The 21,261-nt window shown below is 40.2% G+C and overlaps 1 protein-coding gene across 9 annotated transcripts in view; it reads right to left on the minus strand.

Annotated features, from left to right (window-relative positions):
• NEK10 (NIMA related kinase 10) overlaps positions 1–20,588 on the minus strand; it is a 238,958-nt gene extending 218,370 nt beyond the window's left edge. For 4 of the 9 annotated variants that reach the window (XM_004754326.3, XM_004754325.3, XM_004754324.3 and 1 more), the window contains exons 1-3: positions 20,342–20,550; positions 2,998–3,108; positions 2,670–2,730 (exon numbers count right to left, since the gene is read on the minus strand). In XM_004754326.3, the coding sequence (XP_004754383.1) occupies positions 2,670–2,730; positions 2,998–3,071 (135 nt within the window). In that variant the 5' untranslated portion in view covers positions 3,072–3,108; positions 20,342–20,550. Of the gene's footprint in view, positions 1–2,669; positions 2,731–2,997; positions 3,109–20,341 lie in introns of all 9 variants that reach the window. The other 5 variants (XR_006609259.1, XM_045088983.1, XM_045088985.1 and 2 more) reach the window with 3 other exon arrangements.
• Between the last annotated feature and the right edge of the window lie 673 nt (positions 20,589–21,261).

The following is a 21,261-nucleotide window of genomic DNA, read 5'->3' on the forward strand; positions in this document are numbered from 1 at the left end:
CCCCACCCCACTCACACATGCTCTCTCTCTCTCTCTCAAGTAAATAAACAAATCTTTAAAACAATAACAACACCATTGGTGTTTCTGTTACTCTGGTCATGAAGTTAGACATGCTCATGACAGAACCCACTCCTTTTACTTTTTTTTTTTTAAGATTTATTTATTTATTTATTTATTTGAGAGAGAGAGAGAGAGCGCGTGCGCATGAGCGCACAAGCAGGGGGAGTGGGAGAAGGAGAAGCAGGCTCCTGGCTGAGCAGAGAGTCCGATGCGGGGCTCAATCCCAGAACTCTGGGATCATGACCTGAGCTGAAGGCAGAGGCTTAACCCACTGAGCCACCCAGACGCTCCAGAACTCAATTCTTAAACCGTAATTCCAATGTAACAAAAAGTGACCAAGAACTAACTAAACTGAGGATATAGTAAAGCAGAGGCAAAGTCAAAGTTGCTAGCATTGAGAAATATGTAATCTCTTCTAGAAATAAGACATGTAGATAAATGTTTCCAAAACAAGAAAGAACATAGTGCTACAACCATGAAAGAAAGTGCTTTGGGAACAGCAGGATTGTTTCCAGAATGCAAAATAAAGAAAAGGCCTTTTTTCCGGAAGTGGTGTCACTCGATTTGGGTCTTAGAAATAGATGAGATTTTATAGGGAAGAAATTTGGGAGAAGGGAATAGTAAAAGCAAAAAGTAGAAGTCTTTGACATCATGGTTACATCTTAGGAAGTACAGTGAAAAAGAATGGGAACTACAACCAAAACCATATGTGAGTTACCTTGCTTACCTTCTAAGAAAGAATGGATGTGATTTGGGGGTAATTGTTCATGAAGGCTTGTGAGCAGCAAGCCAGGGAGTTTTTTTTAGCAGCGTAGAGATAGACAAAGAACAAGGTGATTGCTGACACAGCTGGATGGAAAGAAATTGTTCCTGAGGGCCATAGTATGAATAACAGAGAAGAAGGATTGACCAGGTGAAAAGATATTTTATGCCCCTGTTTACTCTGAATCAAGGATTATCCAACTATTTTTTTTAACTGGAATTTAATTTCCCAAATCACTTAAAAGGGATCTTAGGGGCTAGAGGCATATACTGCAAAGAGGCAGTGTTTGGGTTCAGATCTGTATTCCAACCATTAGCTATGTTCATCCTCATTGCCTCCTGTTCTGCCCACGGTCCCCTCCTCCGAGGCACTCTTAGGGGCAGGGGCTAGGGGCAGCACAGGCTGAGTTACCGACCACCCCAGTCCCAGGGAAGGTGGGGCCCTGCCCCTAGGATGCTGCAGCAGAGTTGGGGGGGCTGTATTGACTGTTGGGTGTAGAGGCTACCTTCTGTCCCCTGTTCTGCCGGGGAGGAGGTGGCCATTATTTGTCCCAGCCTGGGGCCCCCCCATCTTGGTTTCCTATTTGCAGTTACTTGAATAAAAAAATATCCTTTTCTGAAAAAAAAAATAAAAAAGCTTGGGGACTATGATCTTGAGAAAGTCTCTTAATTCCCTGTGCCTCATTTCCTAATCTATAAAAGTGGGAGATGTGATTACTAAACAGTGTGATACACCAGACACATAGTAAATGTTCCCAAAATAAAACTACATTATTTGGCCTTTATGTGCCATCAAATCATTAGGAAACCATCCTTGACTATAAATAAATAGACAAAAATGTACTTCTCAGTTAGTTTGATGGATATAACCAAATCTATAAGGATTCCCACAATTTGAGCTCTTAAACAAATTTACTTAAACACGGGGCACCTGGGTGGCTCAGTGGGTTAAAGCCTCTGCCTTCGGCTCGGGTCATGATCCCAGGGTCCTGGGATCGAGCCCCGCATCGGGCTCTCTGCTCAGCGGGGACCCTGCTTCCCCTTTCTGCCTGTGCCTCTGCTGCTTGTGATCTCTGTCTGTCAAATAAATAAATAAAATCTTTAAAAAAAAATTTACTTAAACAAGTATAGCATAGTAGACTTTGGTGCCAGGTCACTGCAGTTCAAGAAGCATCCCTATCATTACCAGTTAACGGTGCTGACTGTATACTGTTAACATTAGAATTAGCACTTGCTGTGCTGTTCCCCAAATCCTCATGGATGGCCTCAAATCTCGGGATCCTCCCAAGTCTTACAGAAATAAAACCAAAAAGAAAAGTGTAAAGATAATTTCAAGCAGAGGTGCAATTCTTTTATCCATGTAATAAAAATATAAAAATGCTATCATAAAAATAGCCAAATTCATCCATTTCTGGTCTTTTCATGAGATAAAATGTGCAGCAAGCATCAAGAGCAGTACTGTAGGAACAGGGCAGCATGAAGAGGAATGGAGGGGAGAAGAAAGGAAACTCAGTAATCAGTGTTTGGGAAAAAAATCAAATTCCCTAAAGTTCCAAAGAGTCAAACACTGTTTCTAGACTGAAGGGCTTTGGTAATTAGGACACATGGCAATAAGCAGAAAATAGAGCAGGGCCCAGCCATGAGAAGAGAATAAAAAGGCTATAGACCCTGAGTCTTGGCAGAACCTAAACCAGGTATGAGAGAAACAGCCACACGAAGAGAAACAAGACATACTTAAGAACTAAGAAACACAGGTATATTATTGTTCATAAAAATGTTAAATCAATTCCTTTAGAAACATGTGAGTTCTCTTTTATTAATGCATGCACAATCTTTGAAAACATTACCTGTTGTTTGCTTGACTGGACGTTCAAAAGGCAACGAAGTCTTTTAAGATCTGAATAGTCCCTAGAAGAAAGAACACAATGTCAACCGACTGAAGATTCCCGGAGAACTAGTCAACCCCCTGATGGCATTGCCCCTTCGAGGCCTGTTTCATAGATGGAAACCTACACACACTAAGCATTTCCTTTAGAACTCTAGAAATAATCAAACATTCCAGTAAATACCATAACCCAGAGTAACCATTGTCAAGGGTCTACTCTATTTCTCAAAAAGCCATTAAATCTTGTTGCTGGCCACTGTCTGAGATACTAATTATCAGGAAGGGGTTACCTGGTGGTGATTCCTTGCTGTTTTTTATCAGTTGATTTTTCTGTGGTCTTCACCTTTTTATCTTGATCAGGCATTGTAAAACATCAATGCCCCAGAATTAACATTGCATGCCTTCCAAAATAAACCAGAGGGAAAAACTTTAGTTGGGTTGTGTGTTCCAAAATATTCTCAGGACAAAAGTCATTTTATAGTACTTATTTAAATATACAAAAGCTAACATTCATTTATAATACAACAATAAAAATGTTAACATGAGATTGGATGAACAAATATTGTGAAAGTGTCTATGCTACCTAAAGCAATCTACACATTTAATGCAATCCCTATCAAAACCCCATCCATTTTTTTTCAAAGAAATGGAACAAATAATCCTAAAATTTATATGGGGCCAGAAAAGACCTCGAATAGCCAGAGGAATATTGAAAAAGAAAGCCAAAGTTGGTGGCATCACAATTCCAGACTTCAAGCTCTATTACAAAGCTGTCATCATCAAGACAGCATGGTACTGGCACAAAAACAGACACATAGATCAATGGAACAGAATAGAGAGCCCAGAAATAGACCCTCAACTCTATGGTCAACTAATCTTCAACAAAGGAGGAAAGAATGTCCAATGGAAAAAAGACAGCCTCTTCAATAAATGGTGTTGGGAAAACTGGACAGCCACATGCAGAAAAATGAAATTGGACCATTTCTTTACACCACACACAAAAATAGACTCAAAATGGATGAAGGACCTCAATGTGAGAAAGGAATCCATCAAAATCCTTGAGGAGAACACAGGCAGCAACCTCTTCGACCTCAGCCACAGCAACATCTTCCTAGGAACTTCGCCAAAGGCAAGGGAAGCAAGGGCAAAAATGAACTACTGGGACTTCATCAAGATCAAAAGCTTTTGCACAGCAAAGGAAATAGTTAACAAAACCGAAAGACAACTGACAGAATGGGAGAAGAGATTTGCAAACCACGTATTAGATAAAGGGCTAGTATCCAAAATCTATAAAGAATTTATCAAACTGAACACCCAAAGAACAAATAATCCAATCAAGAAACGGGCAGAGGACATGAACAGACATTTCTGCAAAGAAGACATCCAGATGGCCAATAGACACATGAAAAGGTGTTCCACATCACTCGGTGTCAGGGAAATACAAATCAAAACCACAATGAGATACCACCTCACACCAGTCAGAATGGCTAAAATCAACAAGTCAGGAAATGACAGATGATGGCGAAGATGCGGAGAAAGGGGAACCCTCCTACGCTGTTGGTGGGAATGCAAGCTGGTGCAACCATTCTGGAAAACAGCAAGGAGGTTCCTCAAAAAGTTGAAAATAGAACTGCCCTATGACCCAGCAATTGCACTACTGAGTATTTACCCTAAAGATACAAATGTAGTGATCCGAAGGGGCACGTGCACCCGAATGTTTATAGCAGCAATGTCCACCATAGCCAAACTATGGAAAGAACCTAGATGTCCATCAACAGAAAAATGGATAAAGAAGAGGTGGTATATATATACACAATGAAATACTATGTAGCCATCAAAAGAAATGAAATCTTGCCATTTGCGATGACATGGATGGAACTAGAGGGTATTATGCTTAGTGAAATAAGTAAATCGGAGAAAGACAACTGTCATATGATCTCCCTGATATGAGGAAGTCGAGAAGCAACATGGGGGTTTGGGGGATAGGAAAAGAATAAGTGAAACAAGATGGGATCAGGAGGAAGACAAACTATAAGAGACTCTTAATCTCACAAAACAAACTGAGGGTTGGCAGGGAGGGAGAGGGTGGTTGGGTTAGGGGCATTGGGGAGGGTATGTGCTTTGGTGAGTGCTGTGAAGTGTGTAAACCTGGCGATTCACAGACCTGTACCCCTGGGGCTAATAATATATGTTAATTTAAAAAATGGGGGAAAAAATGTTAACATGAATAGCATTTCGGGGCATCTGGGTGGTTTAGTTGGTTGAATGTCCGACTAGGTTTCAGCTCAGGTCTTGGGATCGAGCCCTGCATTGGGCTCTGTGCTCAGTGGGGAGTCTGCTTGAGATTGTCTCTCCCCTTTCTCTTTCTGTCCCTTCTCTTTCTGCCCCTTTCTTTCTGCCCCTTCTCCCTTTTCCAAAATAAATAAGAAAATCTTTAAAAAAAAAAAAACACATGAATAGCATTTATGATTTATCATTCAAAGGCCTTCAGATACATTTAGGACACAGTTTAAAGGTATAGTAGCCCCAGAGTTTCTGTTCTCTGAGTCACCCTTGTTTTCAAATATTCTGACCAATTGTTCAACAAACAATTGGTTTGTTGAACAATATAACATACTATTATATGTAATATAATGATATTATATTACATAATAATATTATATTATAATATAATATAACAAACATATTATATGTTTGTTATAAATATGTTTGTTATATAATAACAAACATACTATTCTCCTTGTCAGGAAAAGTGCCCCCATGGGGCTTTCCAAAATATATATCTATAAGCAAATACCTGGAGCCCAACTAATGCTTTTATGCCCTCTTACTTGTCTTCTCGACAAGTATCCTTAACTATATGCTTCTAATTCCAGGGGTTCCTCCCTCATCATGGGTCATCTGCCTAAGAGCCCAGAGAAAGCCCCACCCACCTGTCAATAGCATTACAGTGTCAAAGGTACACACAAAACTTCACTGGATCTCCAGAATTCCTAAAGCTTCCAAACTGCCACCTGATCCCCAGGTGGGTCAATGGCAGTCACAAGTTCTTCAGCAAAAATTGGGCCAGTCTTGCATAGCCCCTACACTCACTCAACTCCCTGTCGAAAACAAGCCAACAAGCCCAAAATGGAGTCACTTAGGCTAATCCCCAGGTAACCAAATCTAAATACATTTTCAGCCCTCCTAGATATGAACACTTAAACAAGCCAAGCAGGAATGATCAGATCAGCATTAGTTAAATAATCTGCCTGATAAACCCATGTTACCCTTTAGGGAAAAGTAATCTTGCAATAGTCTACTTTTTAACTAGCATTATTTCCTTGTTCCTGCTCCTTTCTGCCTATGAAGCTCCTCAGAGTTCCTTCCTATCTGCTAGAATGGATGTTGTCTAATTCATGAATCACTGAATAAAGTCAATAAGATCTTTAAAATTTACTCAACTGAAGTTTGTTTTCAAACAATCTGGACAGTCAGTCTGGCCAGTCTGGGAATACAACCCAATAGCATTTCAATCTTCTAGATAAGCTTTGTAGTCATCATGGCCACCCTTCCTAGGGTAAATTTTAATACCATTTCCCACTCACACTCAAAAGCTAAGTAAGAGATAAGGCAGATTACTTAACCATTGAACAGAAAACTATTTATTTGTTTGTCCTTTTATCCTTAATCAATTTCTGATTCAATTTTTTAATTTCCAGACTAAAAATAAACAAATAAAAAGCTGAAGACAGTCTTACTTTCACTTACACAGCAAATACAAAATTAAATATACAATTGATTTAATTTGATTGGATGTAAAATTTTCCAACTGTGCTATAATGTCACAGCTTGACTTCAGAGTTATTTTCAGGCATGAGAAAGCATGTGTTATTGTCTTATAATTGCATGCCTCAATGTATTGTGCAATCGAAGGTCAATTCCAAGTGTTTCAGAGATATTTAAAGGTAAAGGAATGTGCCAATGGGTGTTTCACTGCAACAGAATGGAGTGAAACTTTATTTTGTGAAATGAACAAAGTTTATGTAAGGATTAAAAAATTATTTTTCCAGTAGAGTAGTCATATTTATGACAAAGAGTTGAGCTGGAATTATCAGTTGGAGACCAAGGCTCTCTTCACAGAAGAACATCAAGAAAAGCACTAAAATAGTATTTTAGGACTGTGCTTAGGACATAACACCAGGGATTCATACAACCAAGAAATATTTACTGAACATTTACTATATCCAATCTCAGACTGAACACTGTTAAAGGTAAAGCAGGCTATCACAGGCATATGATTTTCCCACAAGCAAGTAAAAATCCACTTAATGACTTCAAACTGTGTTTTGTGATGTACTCAAAGATTGAGTACATCAATCTATAAAAGAAAGAAAGAAGAAGGAAGGGAAGGAGGGAGGAGGAGAAGGTGGAAGAAGGGATGACACAGGTGACCTGCAAATAATTTTTAAAAGCAAAAGGTCCAAGTGCTTCTTATATATGGATATTAAAATGCCCCCAAAGTTCTAAAATAAATGGAAATCCAGTCAAAATTAATAGAATCTGATTTTACTTTTCCCTCAAGGACAGAGGGAAAATTCCACATAGACACATTGGCTTGCTGGCCTCCAATTCCTGCATAAACCATAGCTACAGACTGTGTTAGAAGTAGGAAATGAAAGCCACAAGGATTAGCATATGAAAATGTGTAGAAAAGCTTCTGCCAGAAGGAGAGCATATCTAGCCAGATCATACCCTGCTAAACACCCCATCTTATTCCCCTGTTTAATCTGCATAATTTGATTGACCCAGTGTGTGAACAGGAAATAATCATCTAATAGTTTTATCAGTTTAAGATTAATGTCTACTCTGTGAGCTGGAAGAGTGAGAATAGATAACTCTCTGGGAATGTTTCACTTAATTAAACAGTAAACAAATCCACCAGAATCAGGAGAAACAGACAATTGCTTTCAGATAAAAAACAAAATCCTTTCCACTTGATGACTGTTAAAATGGAAACTATTTGGAAGAAAACTTCGAGAAGTTGGGAATGGTCTGAAATATTTCATCTAATCCCATTTTAAATCAACAAAAACAATCACGTTATACCAATGGTTATAATCCAAAACTGGAGATGGGGGGAAAGCAGCTCACATCTTAAATTGCCCAGAGGCAGAGTACTTAACTGAGGAGGTGTTCTCCAGAGAAGTCAAGCTAGCATGCTACCTAGATCAAAAGCTCTCCAGAGGGCAGCCTCGTTGTGATTCCAAGGGGAGCTCCAGAGTGCAGATTATGTCTCAGGACTGTCTAAACTTGAGGGAAGGGAGCAGACTTTCATGTTCCTATTTAGCCTTTAGTCATTGGTTAGACGTCCTCAAGGGAGGTCAAAACCCCCCAAACACTCTTGTCTGGGGGTAAAGGGACTCTACAAGCTTGAGGGGAGTCCTCCATAAAAGAGACACAGGAACTGGCTGTAAGAAGCAAAGGAATATTGAAGCCAACACCTAAGGGATGGGAGAGTCTCTCAGTAGGACACCCATGTCATTCACTGTGATCACCAACCCCAGTGGGAGAGCTGTGGACGATAAGGATGCAAGAATCTTGCTGGGGATACACATTGAGCACAGCCTCGACTTTCCCTTCTTTGCTTGACCCTTCCAGGACGTTCACTTCTCTGATCCCTCTACCCTTTCCCTCTTGCTCACCTTCACTTCAGCCCTACTGGCCTTCTCCCTGGCTCATGAACATGGCAACCCCATTCCTGCCCATAAGCTTTGGCCCTTGGCACTTGCCACTTGCTCTTCCTCTCTCATTCCCAGGCTGGCTCTTTTATCTCCTTCTGAAGCTCGTCAACATCAGAAATATTCTTGTCCATTTATTAGTTTTCTTGCAGAAGATCCTAAGGCCCACATGAACAGAAACTGTATGTGCTTTACACACAACTACATCCCCCACACGCCGAATAGCACATGGCACAGTACAGACACAGTATAAAAGCTCAAAAAATATATGTGTCATAATCTACAAGGAGTAGCAAAGGCATCTTTACCAATGTTCATGAAGTATTTGCTTTTTAACAACTATTTTAGGATTTTAGGATGAGAACCTCCTCTAACCCCCCAAACCTGATGTTTCTCCTCAGTGTCCCCAGGGCAGCTTGTACTCCCCACTTTGCAAACATGTGCACAAAATATTGCAATTGCATGATTACCTCATTAGACCAGGAATTGGACCTCCCTGGTTCACTTTTTTTTGGGGGGGATGGGTGGTGGCGCTATAGCTTAAAGCTTAGTTGGCTGGTTTGGGATTTTTTTCTCTATTTTAAATTTAATTAATTAACAAATAATGTGTTATTGCTTTCAAAGGTACAGGTCTGTGATTCATCAGTCTTATATAAAACCAGTGCTCCTTACATCACATACCCTCCTTAACGTTCATCACCCAGTTACCCCTTCCGCCCACCTCTCTCCCTTCTAGCAACCCTCAGTTTGTTTTCTCTGTTTAAGAGTCTCTTATGGTTTGCCTCCCTCTCTGGTTTCATCTTGTTTTATTTTTTCCTCTCTTCCCCTCTGATCTGTTTTGTTTCTTAAATTCCACATACCAGTGAGATAATATGATAATTGTCTTTTTCTGATTGACTCATTTCGCTTAGCATAATACCCTCTAGTTCCAAGGAAGGCAAACAACAAATATTTACTGTATAAAAAAAAGAATGGACCAATGGATAAAAGAACTATTTAAAAAAACAAACCCGTGTCATCACTCTTTCAATTCAAAAACCTTTCATAGAGCTTCCTCATAAATCAAATCAACGGATGGATTATTTGTCATGTTATAATAATCTTGAACACACTTGGGAATTATCAGTCTTGAGGAGAGAAATTAGAGTTCTATATAATATAATATGCATGAACAGTGCTTCTCAAGTGACCTATGAAGTTTCTTTTTCTTTTTAATTTGCAATCTATTATGGGCCAATACTTTTGGTCCATATCCCGTTCAACAAAGTAAGTCAGCTCAGATCACGTGGTTGGATGTCACAGCAATGTTGAATTGCTGTCAACATTTCGAAACACTCTCCATTTTGTACTATCTCCTTGTGGACCAATAACATATTAGTCTGAAGACCACCCGAATGGCCTAGAAAACTGAAGTCTCGCCTTTCAAATAGCAATATTGTTTTCATAGCAACCCTAGATGATTCTCTGAGAACCTCTGCCCAAGTTCAGAGCCTGCAAGGACTGAGTAGTTGTGAGTTCCAGGACAACCAGGAGAGGGTGAGAGGGAGCCCAGAAGAGGAGAACCGTGGCTGAGAAGTTAGGGCTGAACCTGGGCTCCCCACTTAAGCCAGAGCAGTCCCAATTCACTGGAGTTCTGTGTACAGTTTCATCTGAGAAACAAAATGCTAAAAACAAAAAAAAAAAAAAGATAGCTACTGATTTTTCTAACATTTATTTTACAGATGAGATGAGGCCAAAGAAATTACAATACTAGGCACATAAATAATTATGTTCAGGTGGATTTTCCCTTGAAATTCTAAGTGGGAAAGCTGAAATTCAGTAATTTTTTTTCTTTTAAAAAGGGAGGGGGCACAGAAGTGAAAGATTATATACAAAATCCTTGTGCATATTACTTAAAGAACAGAAACTTCCAGTATCTTTCATTTGCACATTTCAGCCATGGGACCCAAATACTATCACAGAAGGGTGAGAAAGGATCTTTTCACGCCTCATGGGATAGCGAAACAGGTTTGGTGTTTACAGCCCTGGTCAAGTACAGACAAAATCACAGTACTGACTCACTGTTGAATTTTTTTAATCCATTTTAAAGAGACTCTGAAAGTAATTCTCATCTTCTATTATCGTTTGAAATGTGGGTTAATGCTAAAAGAAGTCCCCAGAGACACACACCTCATTTGCTCATGATCTCTTGGTAATTGCAAGGTAAACACCTATGACAGAGAAAGAAATCCATGCTTTGGTAAAATTACCTAATTGTCTGTAATTAATCTAAATTGTACAATATAAACCCACTAACTAGATAACAAGGTATTTGTAATACGGTTTTCAGATTCTCTACCCAGAAATTTGTTTTTATTCCACAGTTGCCTTAACTGTTCAGAAGACCCTTAAATGGCCTCATCTTTACTGAAGATGAAACAGAAAGCCATTTGATTCATGATAGGAAATAGCTCCAAATCCCAGTAATACTTTTTTTTTTCTTATTAATCACTTCAGTGATTAATTATTTACTTTATTTACTACATATACCAATGGTTGAGAAAAAAACAGCACTTAGAAAGTAAAAACAGTAAGAGTGTTTAACATGACTCCAGTTAATCACCACTTTGGCTACATCAGGTTTATTATTTTGAAAAAGCACTAAAATAAACTGTTAGGAAGCTTACCACAAAAGGAAGTTCTAACTTCCTTGTACCGACAAAAGGGAGTCCTTATTTCCTTTGATGAATGACAGTTAACCTCCATTTCAGATTACAAGTTACAGATCTGTCTGTGCTCAAGTACACATTAAAGAAACTGAGAGAATTTTCAGCCCCATAACTATCTGGCAATGCAAAACAAAAAACATTTCTCTAAGTACTTTACTGTAGATTTTTTTCTCAATATTCCCTTAATAGCGGTCCTTTGAAAACAAAGTGTGTCAAAACGCATTAGTTAGGTGTTAATTTCTTAATCTTGATAATTGTGCCATGGTCATGCAAGATGCTAACACTGGGGGGGGGGGAGCTGAGTGAAGGGTAGATGTGAACTCACTATACTACTTTTGCACCTTTTATGTAAGTCCAAAATTACTTCAGGATAAACAAAATACATTGGCCACTTGAGCAGTTTATTTAATTAAAGTGCCATGAGAATAGAGAAAGTGTCTCCTTTTTACAAAGAATAATTACACTTAAACTCACAGAGCTTTTCAAATTGTTTGTGTTTTAGAAAACAATATACCCTGCACAGAAAGTGTCAAGTTAGATGGGTCAAATAACTGGAAAATAAAACACGCACAACATACACACACACACACACACACACACCTTGAAAGTAAAGTGATCTAAAAGTCAAGGAACTCCTGTAAGAAACATGACTTGCTTATACCTGTACCTGTTACAGCTCAAAAAGGGAGTTGGTGTCTCTAAACTGTGGACTTGATTTTATCCCTAATGTTACATTGTAATTGTTCTTCAGTGGGAAATAGGTGTGGAGCCAGCTGAACAGAAACAGTTGTTCTATGTAAAAACCATAGAGAATATCTGATGTGAGGGTGTCTAACACCTTCCAGGCCCAGGAACGGAATGTAAATGCATGACAGGCATAGAGTAGATCCAGTCAGAGCTTCAGTCAAACCTGAGGAGGCATACCCTCTCTAAAGGGATTTAAACTCACATTAAAAATGAAGCAAATCAAAATTCCTGCATGGCACAAATAAAACAGATCTATAGGCCATGGGTTGAAGATCATGATTCCGTACCCTTCATTTAGCCAAAGAGGAAACTGAGGCCCAGAGAGATAAAAGGTATCCATGGCCACAAAGCACCTTTAAAAGAAGAACGGAGCAGGGGGCACCTGGGTGGCTCAGTGGGTTAAGCTTCTGATCTCAGGGTCCTCGGATCGAGCCCTGCATCGGGCTCTCTGCTCAGCGGGGAGCCTGCTTCCTCCTCTCTCTCTACCTCTCTGCCTACTTGTAATCTCTGTCTGTCAAATAAATAAATAAAATAGAAGAAAGAAGAAAGAAGAAAGAAGAAGGAAGAAGGAAGAAGGAAGAAGAAGAAGAAGAAGAAGAACGGAGCCTACCCAGTACACCTCTGTGGTCTAAATCCTAATGGCAAGTTCTGGGTAAATGGGAAAGGGAGGACTTGTTGACATTGGCCCTTAGCCGAGGGCAAAAGGTGATCTAATAGCAACTGATGCTTGCATAACTTCACTTCCTGGACCCTGCGGTGCTCGCAAACATTCATTCATTCATCCTGCCTCACTCATGTGAAACAGGTAGGCGGTGTATTTTCATATCACCATGCAGAGGAAAACAAAGACACAGTTGCTACAGAACCTCCACTGGCAGGACTACATCCCCAGCTAAAGGGCAAGTATTATCATGGCCTTGCTCCTGAGTCAGTAGAGTTGACACCTTCCTTGTGCAAATCGTTTATACTTTAAACAATTTTCTATCTTATATTCAAACAAGCAATTGAAGATATAAAGAATAAAAAATTCCAATTGTATTCTGTCTCCCACTCATTCCCACAAGTATTTATTGACATCTACTGTATGTTAGACACTTCTTTAAGACTTTGCCTTCAGGGTGCCTGGGTGGCTCGGTTAGTTAAGCGACTCAGGTCATGATCCTAGAGTCCCAGGATCAAGTCCCACATCAGGGAGTCTGCTTCTTCTGACCCTCCCCTCTCTCATTCTCTTTCAGATGAATAAATAAAATCTTAGGAAAAAAAAAAAAAAGATTTTTCCCTCATTTTCCTGTGGCCAGTACTAACCCAAGTTGGACTGCAGGTGCTGCTCCAAAATCACTAAAGTTTGTGGCAAGAGACACCATTATCGTTTTCTTCTTTTGAAGCTTTATACCTGCTCAAACTTATACTTTCTTGGAAAAGGAAATAGCTGCAGATATGAATATGGTTTCTATGATCCGTCCACTGCCTCTATATAATGATGTTTGTGATATGACTGTGTTCACGCCTTGGGTGGCTGCTGAACCAAACCTACTCAGGACATAGTTTGTCATATATCTGTGTTAAAACAAGTGAAACCAGAGACCCATATATTAAGCAGTGATATTGAAAAGATATATATTAACCAGTGATATTGAAAAGAAAAGGAAAAAAAGGTCCAGATGCTATGAGGGGGAAATTTATATTAACCAATCAATGAAAGTAACTTAAGTAGCACACCAAGTTTCTCTTTTCTCATTGACCCCAAACACAGCAAGATTACATTCTGTTCTCTGTTTTTGTGTGTAAGAGAAAGGTGACAATTATATTCACAAGTAATTATTTGCCTTCAAAAAGTAATTATTGATCCCCTCATATATGCCAAAGCACTGAGGATACCGCACTGAATAAGACATGGTCAAACTGTATTCCCCCAAAGTTAACCATCATGGTAATAAATCACGATAACAAATGAGTCCTGGTGATAATAAATAAGTGTGGACTGAACCCAACACCCTAGACCTTCTAAGGGTGAAGAGAACAAGTAAACACATTGATGTTCATAACAACTGGAGGCACTATAAGAAACTAGAAGTACTTTTAAGCCATAAAATCCAATTACATTTCATCTAGTAACACTTTGTTTTAAGTGCATTTTATTATTCACTATAGTCTGAAGGTGGATAAGACACTTCTGGGCGTTGCAAAAAAGAATCTATGCACATCTCAGTATGCGTGAAAAGTCCTAAGTACCTAAGTCAAACAATGCGAAACTACTGCTATTGGACCTTAAAGGTGGGGGGGTGGATTTCTTGTGGTATAGGCTACTACAAGGGACTAAATAGGAATACTAGGAATGTCAAAAAGCAGAGGAAGTTAACTTCTAAAGGAGATTATAAATCAAATGAATTTGGGGGAAAGGAAGATCACTGTGGGCTGAAAAGTCATGGAAAGGCTTGTGAACTGGGGACATGAAGAAGGTCCAGAAAAATGGGTAGGGCTTGTGAAGAACTTTTCAGAAGAGTGAATGAATAAAGGGATGGAGGCAAAATCCTGGGAGTGGTCTGGGGAGACAGCAAGTAGATTAGTTGAACTGGAGCTGAGGAACGCGGAGAGAGGTGGATGACGGTACATGGATGAGTGGCAGCCTCTAAGTCTACAGCCAACTTAGGAACAAAATAGTCACAGATAATCTCAAAATACAGCACTTTGGCATGAACATCAGAAAAAATGGCACCTTTCTCTTCCTCACCCCCTTAGTTGTTTGGCCATTAAATCCTATTCTTCTACCGTTTCTAATATGGTCTCTATCTGTTCACTTCTTTCCACTCTCATAGCCAACACCCTCATCTCCCTCATCACTCACCTAAACTACAGCAATCCATTCCTAAGCAGTCCCTCAACTTCCATTTACTCTCTCTGCCCAACAACATGGAATCCATGCCCCACAAAGCTACAAAAGCAACCCTTTTTATGGATAACTCTGACCAGTTAAGCCTTTGTGGGCTTTCCATTTCTCTTGAGGTAACAACAAAAATTAACAAGGCCTATGAGGTGTTCCATGGGATGATGCCTCTGCCTTGCCAGTTCCACACCTGACCCCTGAATCCCTGCTCTAGAGTGGGTTCTGCTGGAAACCCCAGGATCTCTATTCCTGGACTCAAGGAACAGATTGCTACAGGAAGACCTGAAAGACTCATCTCTCGTGTCTCAACTTAAACGTCCGTTCTTTAAGGTAATTTCCAGTGGCATCCTCAGTGGGGCCACAGCTTCACCAGGCACTGCCTTGCAGCTCTTAATAAAGGGGAGGATTGTGGCAATAATCCAATAAATACACGTGTCTGTCTCCTCTAGTTACTACAAACTAGTCAGGGATAGGGATGGTAGCCCGCTCACTCATCCCCAGCATCCAGCACAGCATTGTTAGTTTATAACAAAGGTATTCGACAAATGGTTGCTGAATGAATGAATGAATGAATGAATGAAAAAGTCCCCAGTGAAACTGGATTGGGAAGCTCCATGTATAACTGGAGTATCACTAAGTATGGGGAATAAAGATAATGGGGACAAAACTATCAGCAAATAATACGTTTGCCACTGTTGACCAGGATTCAGATGTTACAGAATGTTGATTTGAAAAAGATCTCATAAACACAAGGAAGCCACAAAGTAAATGTTATTCATGTTAGATATGGACCACCTCGAGTATACAGGAACAGGACAAAACCATCTCCTAAAGATGAGTATTCACATGTATGTCAAGTGTAGCACATATGTGGACATTCTAAGAATGTCACATGTTCTCAAATACTTCACAGATTTGAGCATGTGAATTCTTCTGGTTACACCACTGAGAGGTAGTCCGAAGAAGCAATGGTGGTGGACGAGACCTGGTTTCCATGTGTGCCTGCCATGTGACCTCAGATAGTCCCAGGATCTCTCTGATTAGTAGTTTCTTCATTCACCACAAAATAGAAATAACAGTATACCCTTATCATAAAGTGGTGGTTGGGATTAAATAAAGCAAAACCCCTTCAGCACTGTCAATAGTTATAGAAATGTAAGTAATTGTTATTATGATAGCTGTTTGTAAATATTGTCATGGGTAATATTACTTATTACTTCAATCTGAAGAACCTGTCAGGCTCATTTTTAATCATTTGTCTACATATGCTGACTTTGATTCATTGATAACAAATAGACAAAATGAGAAAAAAGTTTTATTTTCAAAATCAAAAATAGACTTGATTTTAATTTTTTAAATATAATATTATTCAAGGTTTACTATAATAAGCATTTTAGTATATTCATTTAATCCTCAAAACGATCCTATGTGGTGGGTAGTGTTAGATCTCCAACTTACAGAAGAAGGAACTGAGGCACTGAGAAGCTAAGTAACTTGGCCAAGATCTCCTATCTAGTAATAAAACAGCAGTAATAAGAGCAAATGTTTCCCTTGTGCTTAGCCCATGCCAGTGCCATGCTCAGTGCTTTCCATAACTCGTACAAGTCTCCTAACAAATCTGGAAGGCAGCTACCATTATTGTCCCCTTTCACAGATGAGTGAACTGAGGTCCACAGAGGTTAAGCAATGTGTCCCAGGTCATACAGCTGGTAAGCAGCAGAACTGGAATTTAAAGTCAAGAAGAGCCTTCCCTCTTAATCTAATGCTTTAATAACTCTCATTTATTGGTGGAATTTTTCCAGCTCTCTGCTAGCCTAAGTGAATTTTCTAGACAAATATTTACCATTTTAATAATCAAATATTACTTCCTATACACTTTTCTGAAACTTTCAGGAACAATATACTAAACACTGTGTAACTTTTTCCTGATGGCCCAGGGTCAATATTATGGCTGCTGTGCTTTCTCCATTCTGCCTCCAGTTTATATTTTAGCTTTCATTAGGAGGGTTTTTTAGTTTCTTTTCCAGATGCGAGCCAGTCAATTGTCATTTTGTCACTGTGACTTTGCTAAGGGCTGTGACGCTAGAACCCAGGTCAATTATAATTATCCCCAGTGGAAGATTTAATAAACCCCAAGCTGGACTTAGGTGTATGACCTTTTATTATGACTACTGAAATTTCAGCTGAAATGAGGGTAAGACTGACCTCTAGATAAGCATGAATAATGATAAGAAATCATCTATTTTAGGCAATGTTCAGTTTCATGGGTTTTTTAAATCATCGCACATGTCACCCAGATACAAGTATGTTTAATGTTCACTTTCCTATGGAAATAGACCAAGTCTTTCAAAAATATAAGACTCATTTCCAAATCCAAGCCACACAACCTGTCCCTAGGGAAACACTTTCTATCCCCTTACCCTGCTTTATTTTTACCTGTTTACTTCTCTCCCCCACCCCCAAGAAATACAAATAGCTACATTTACATGGTACTTCCCATGTACCCATCAGAGTTCTAAGAAATTTGTCGATATGGATTCATGTAATAAACAACTCCATTTTACGGGAAACTGAGATTCAAAAAATGAAATAACTTGCCAGAGGTTCCGCATCGGGCAGTGGGGCAGCTGGCATTTGAACCCAGATAATCTGGCATGAGATTCTGTGTCCTCTGGACCCTGATCTACTCTCCCTGAGAATATAAATTCTAAAGAAATAGTGACATTGTTTTGTTCACTGCCAAACATCCAGATGCTCAATAAATATTTATTAACTGTGTGAATGACCTTCTAGGTCCTCTCTGCCTATCTAAGTGCTTAAACTCAGTTCACTCTAACTTTGGCCTCAAAGATGAACTGGCTCTGACTAGCAGAGCAACATTTCTGGCCCTTTCTTTCACCTATTTTATGGGTTATAGTTTCTTTTGACCCACCTTACCTGACATGGTGCCCTGAACCAATCAGATGGTCAACAAATACTCATTGAGTGAATAACTGTCTTACCTTTTGGGGAGCTGTTGACAATACACCAAAGCTTGTGATCAAGTAAGATAGTGTGAACAAGTAGGAGGAGGAGGTCCTAGAAATTGCACTTGAATGAATTAGAAGATGGATTTGTACCTTCTGTGGGCTGACCATGGAAGTTTCACAATTCTCACACTCAGTGTTCCATTTTCTTTTTTGTTAAGACATTTTTTAGGGCAGCTCTGGTTTACAACAAATCTGAGAGGAAGGTACAGAGGTTTCTCATCTACCTCCCGCTCTCACACCTGCATAATCTCACCTATTAACAGTATCACTCACTAGAATGGTAATTTTTATACCGAGAATGAACTACATTGGTACATCATGATCACCCAAAGTCCACGGTTTACCTTAGGGTTCACTCTTGGTGTTGTACATTCTATGTGTTTGGACAAATGCATAATGAGATGTATCTAACACTATAATATCATCCAGTATTTCCACTGCCCTAAAAATCCTCTGTTCTCTGTCTATCCACTTCTCCCCAACTCCCAACCCCTGGCAACCACTGATCTTTTTACTGTCTCCAAAATTTTGCCCTTTCCAGAATGTCATATTGTTGAATTCACACAATGTGCAGAATTCAGATTCTTTTCAGATTGGCCTCTTTCACTTAGTGATATGCATTTAAGGTTCTTCCATGTCTTTCTGTGGCTTGATAGATCATTTCTTCTTAGCACTGTATAATGTTCCATTATCTGGCTGTATCACAGTTTATCCATTCACCCACTAAAAGATATCTTGGTTGTTCATAAATATTGGCAATTGTGAATAAAACTGCTATAAACAACCATGTGAATATCTCAATTTTTTAAACATGTAAAAATTTATTAAGTATAAGGCACTGTGCACTTGATATGAATTGTCCACATTTAGTCTTTAAGACAATCATGTGAGATGGGTACTATCACCAGTGCACTGTACAAATGAAGAAGCTTATTGGAGGCTAAGTCATTTGCCATGGGCCACTGAACTAAAATGCTGAATCCGGGATGCAAATCCACGTATCTCTGACTCCAAAGCCTTTCTCTTGCAACCTATGCTGTACTCTCTATTTCCCACTTGAAACCTATGCCATTTAATAACAACCACCATTATACTAATTATGAAAGATAGACTCTGAGGTGAAGTAGTTTGCAATTACCAAGGATCTTGAAATCTAAATAAAACTTATAAATTCAATATTCATATTTTACAAATAAAAGCTTCACTGTCAGAGATTATTTCAGACTTTTCTGGAACCAAAAAAGGGTGTCATGAAAAGTAATGGCTTCTCATTTTAGAGATTCATTCGCTTAACCAGTATTTGTTGAGCTCCTGATATGGGCATGATACTGTGAGAGATACAACAAACGCTGAGTAAGACAAATGTAGCCTCTGCCTTCACAAATAATGTCTAGAGAAGGGAAGAGAAAAGTAATAGGGCAACACAAAGAGCAAGACTGGAGAATGAGAATAGGGCTGGGGAGGGTGCAAAAAGTGGAGTCCATTGTGGGCAGTGTGAACAACAGATGAAATTACCACACGGGACAGAGACTGGCATGTTCTGGGAATGAGCAAGATGGAAATGCTGATGGGAGGCCTAACTAAAGAGTTGGAGTAGGATAATGCACGATCTTTGCAGGAAAAAAAAAAGGCATATATATATATATGTGTGTGTATATATATATATATATATATTTTTTTTTTTTTTTTTTTAAGAGATCAGCCTAACTATCCTGGGGGAAATAGTTCCAGACCAGAATCAGGGAAGCTGGATGGGTGCTGAATTTAACCAAGGAACTCGCAGAAATTTTAATATAGTGAAAATGAAGACAGTGATGTGGAAATTGGTTTGATGTCTATTAAGAAGCTACAGGCTTGATAATTGATGGAAATGCAGAAGAGGTGGTGTCAAAGACACTGCCCAGAATGTGATTTTGGTAACTGGATAGGTCTGCCCAAGATAGGGAACCCAAAGGTGTGGCAGTCTGGTGGGAGTGGAGGAGATAGCTTCTAGCTGGGGAGTTAACTGGCAGGTGGATTTGGGGGTCTGGCGCTTCGTGAAGCAGCCTAGGCTGGAGGTGGGCGCTTTCCAGTCATCCGCAGACTCGTGATGTGTGAAGGCGTGGAAGTGGACAGCCTCACCCACGTGGTGCAGAAATGCAAAGAGGGCAGTCAAAGGAGCATCACAGAAAGGGAAGGCAGAAAAGTGACGCCTGTAAAGACTTTCATAAATGAGGCTGCAGAGGTATCGGAGAAGACTGGAAGAGACACATTCACGCTCCATGTAACCAAAATAATTCCTTCATCGAACTGAAAGGGCCGTCAAACATCGTTGATGGCACCTGCCCACCATCCAGTCGCACGACACCAACCCTTCCGCTAAGAGACAGGCTCAGGGCGACTCGCCTATCCGCGACAGCCTGCACTCCCTGCCCCTGCCCCAGGGCGAGTGAAGCTGACTCCCGGAGGCTTCGGGCTGCTCCACTAGGACCTGTGAGCATCTCCTTGGAGACCCTGCCTCAAACCGCGCGCCGGCGCAAAGGAACGCCCGCTCCTGCCCCACTCACCGCGCCAGAGGGGGAGATCCCTCCTTTAGGCCAATTTCTGAATCTTCCTCCTCATCGTTTCTGCTGCTGCCCCGCGGCTCCGGATCGGGGGACCCGTCCCGCCCAACCCCCAACCCACTCCCTGTCCCCTCCACCTCGGGGACACCACTGCCTGCCGCACCGTTGGTACAATCAAATACTGCTTTAGGCCACCAACCGGCGCTGGCTGAACCAATGCCAACACCTCTTCTTCCGCTTCGCCGGGGCACCTCGGCCAATCAGAAACAGCCGTGCTGCGGCGCACCGAGCGCCATAGCGACGGGTGACACCCGCCTCGGGGTTGCCGAAGCAACCACCGAACGCGCAGGTTCTAGCCCCAAGGCTGCAGGCAGAAGAGGAAAGTGGTCCTTTGGGCTGTGCTGGGTCCAGTTCATCCTGACCTAGAGCTACAAGCCTACGGGCAGGTTTCTTAAACCCTGCGTATTTTTCTTTGTTTTGACTTGGTGTGTGCAACTTTTAGCATATGAAACAAAACGGGTGGGATGGAGCTGCTGCTTCATAGGCTGCTTAGTTTCAAGAACTGCTATGGACTAAAAAATCAATTCTCTTCCAAAGCAAACAGTTTGAAAGGATCAACGCTACATGCTACATAGCTTTCATATAGTGCGAACACATTTTCAGTCACTCAAGGGCACTCCATACCTCAGGCAATGACAACAGTGTTGTAAAAATAAAAGGGACTGGGCATTCAAGACATCTGTATCTGTGTGGTTCACCTAGCATAGGCAAGTCTCTTCACCTTTTGTGAAATCCTGAAACTTCTTGAGAAGTTTGAACTGTATTTAAGTAAAAAAGATGAGTCACATTATGAAGCTTTAAAAAATGAAAAATATTTATGCTCATTTTATGCCAGGCACTATTCCATGACATCAACTGATAGT

Source organism: Mustela putorius, unplaced genomic scaffold (genome assembly GCF_011764305.1).
Source record: "Mustela putorius furo isolate JIRA1106 unplaced genomic scaffold, ASM1176430v1.1 tig00003834_pilon_pilon_pilon, whole genome shotgun sequence".
Classification (NCBI taxonomy): Eukaryota; Metazoa; Chordata; class Mammalia; order Carnivora; family Mustelidae; genus Mustela; species Mustela putorius.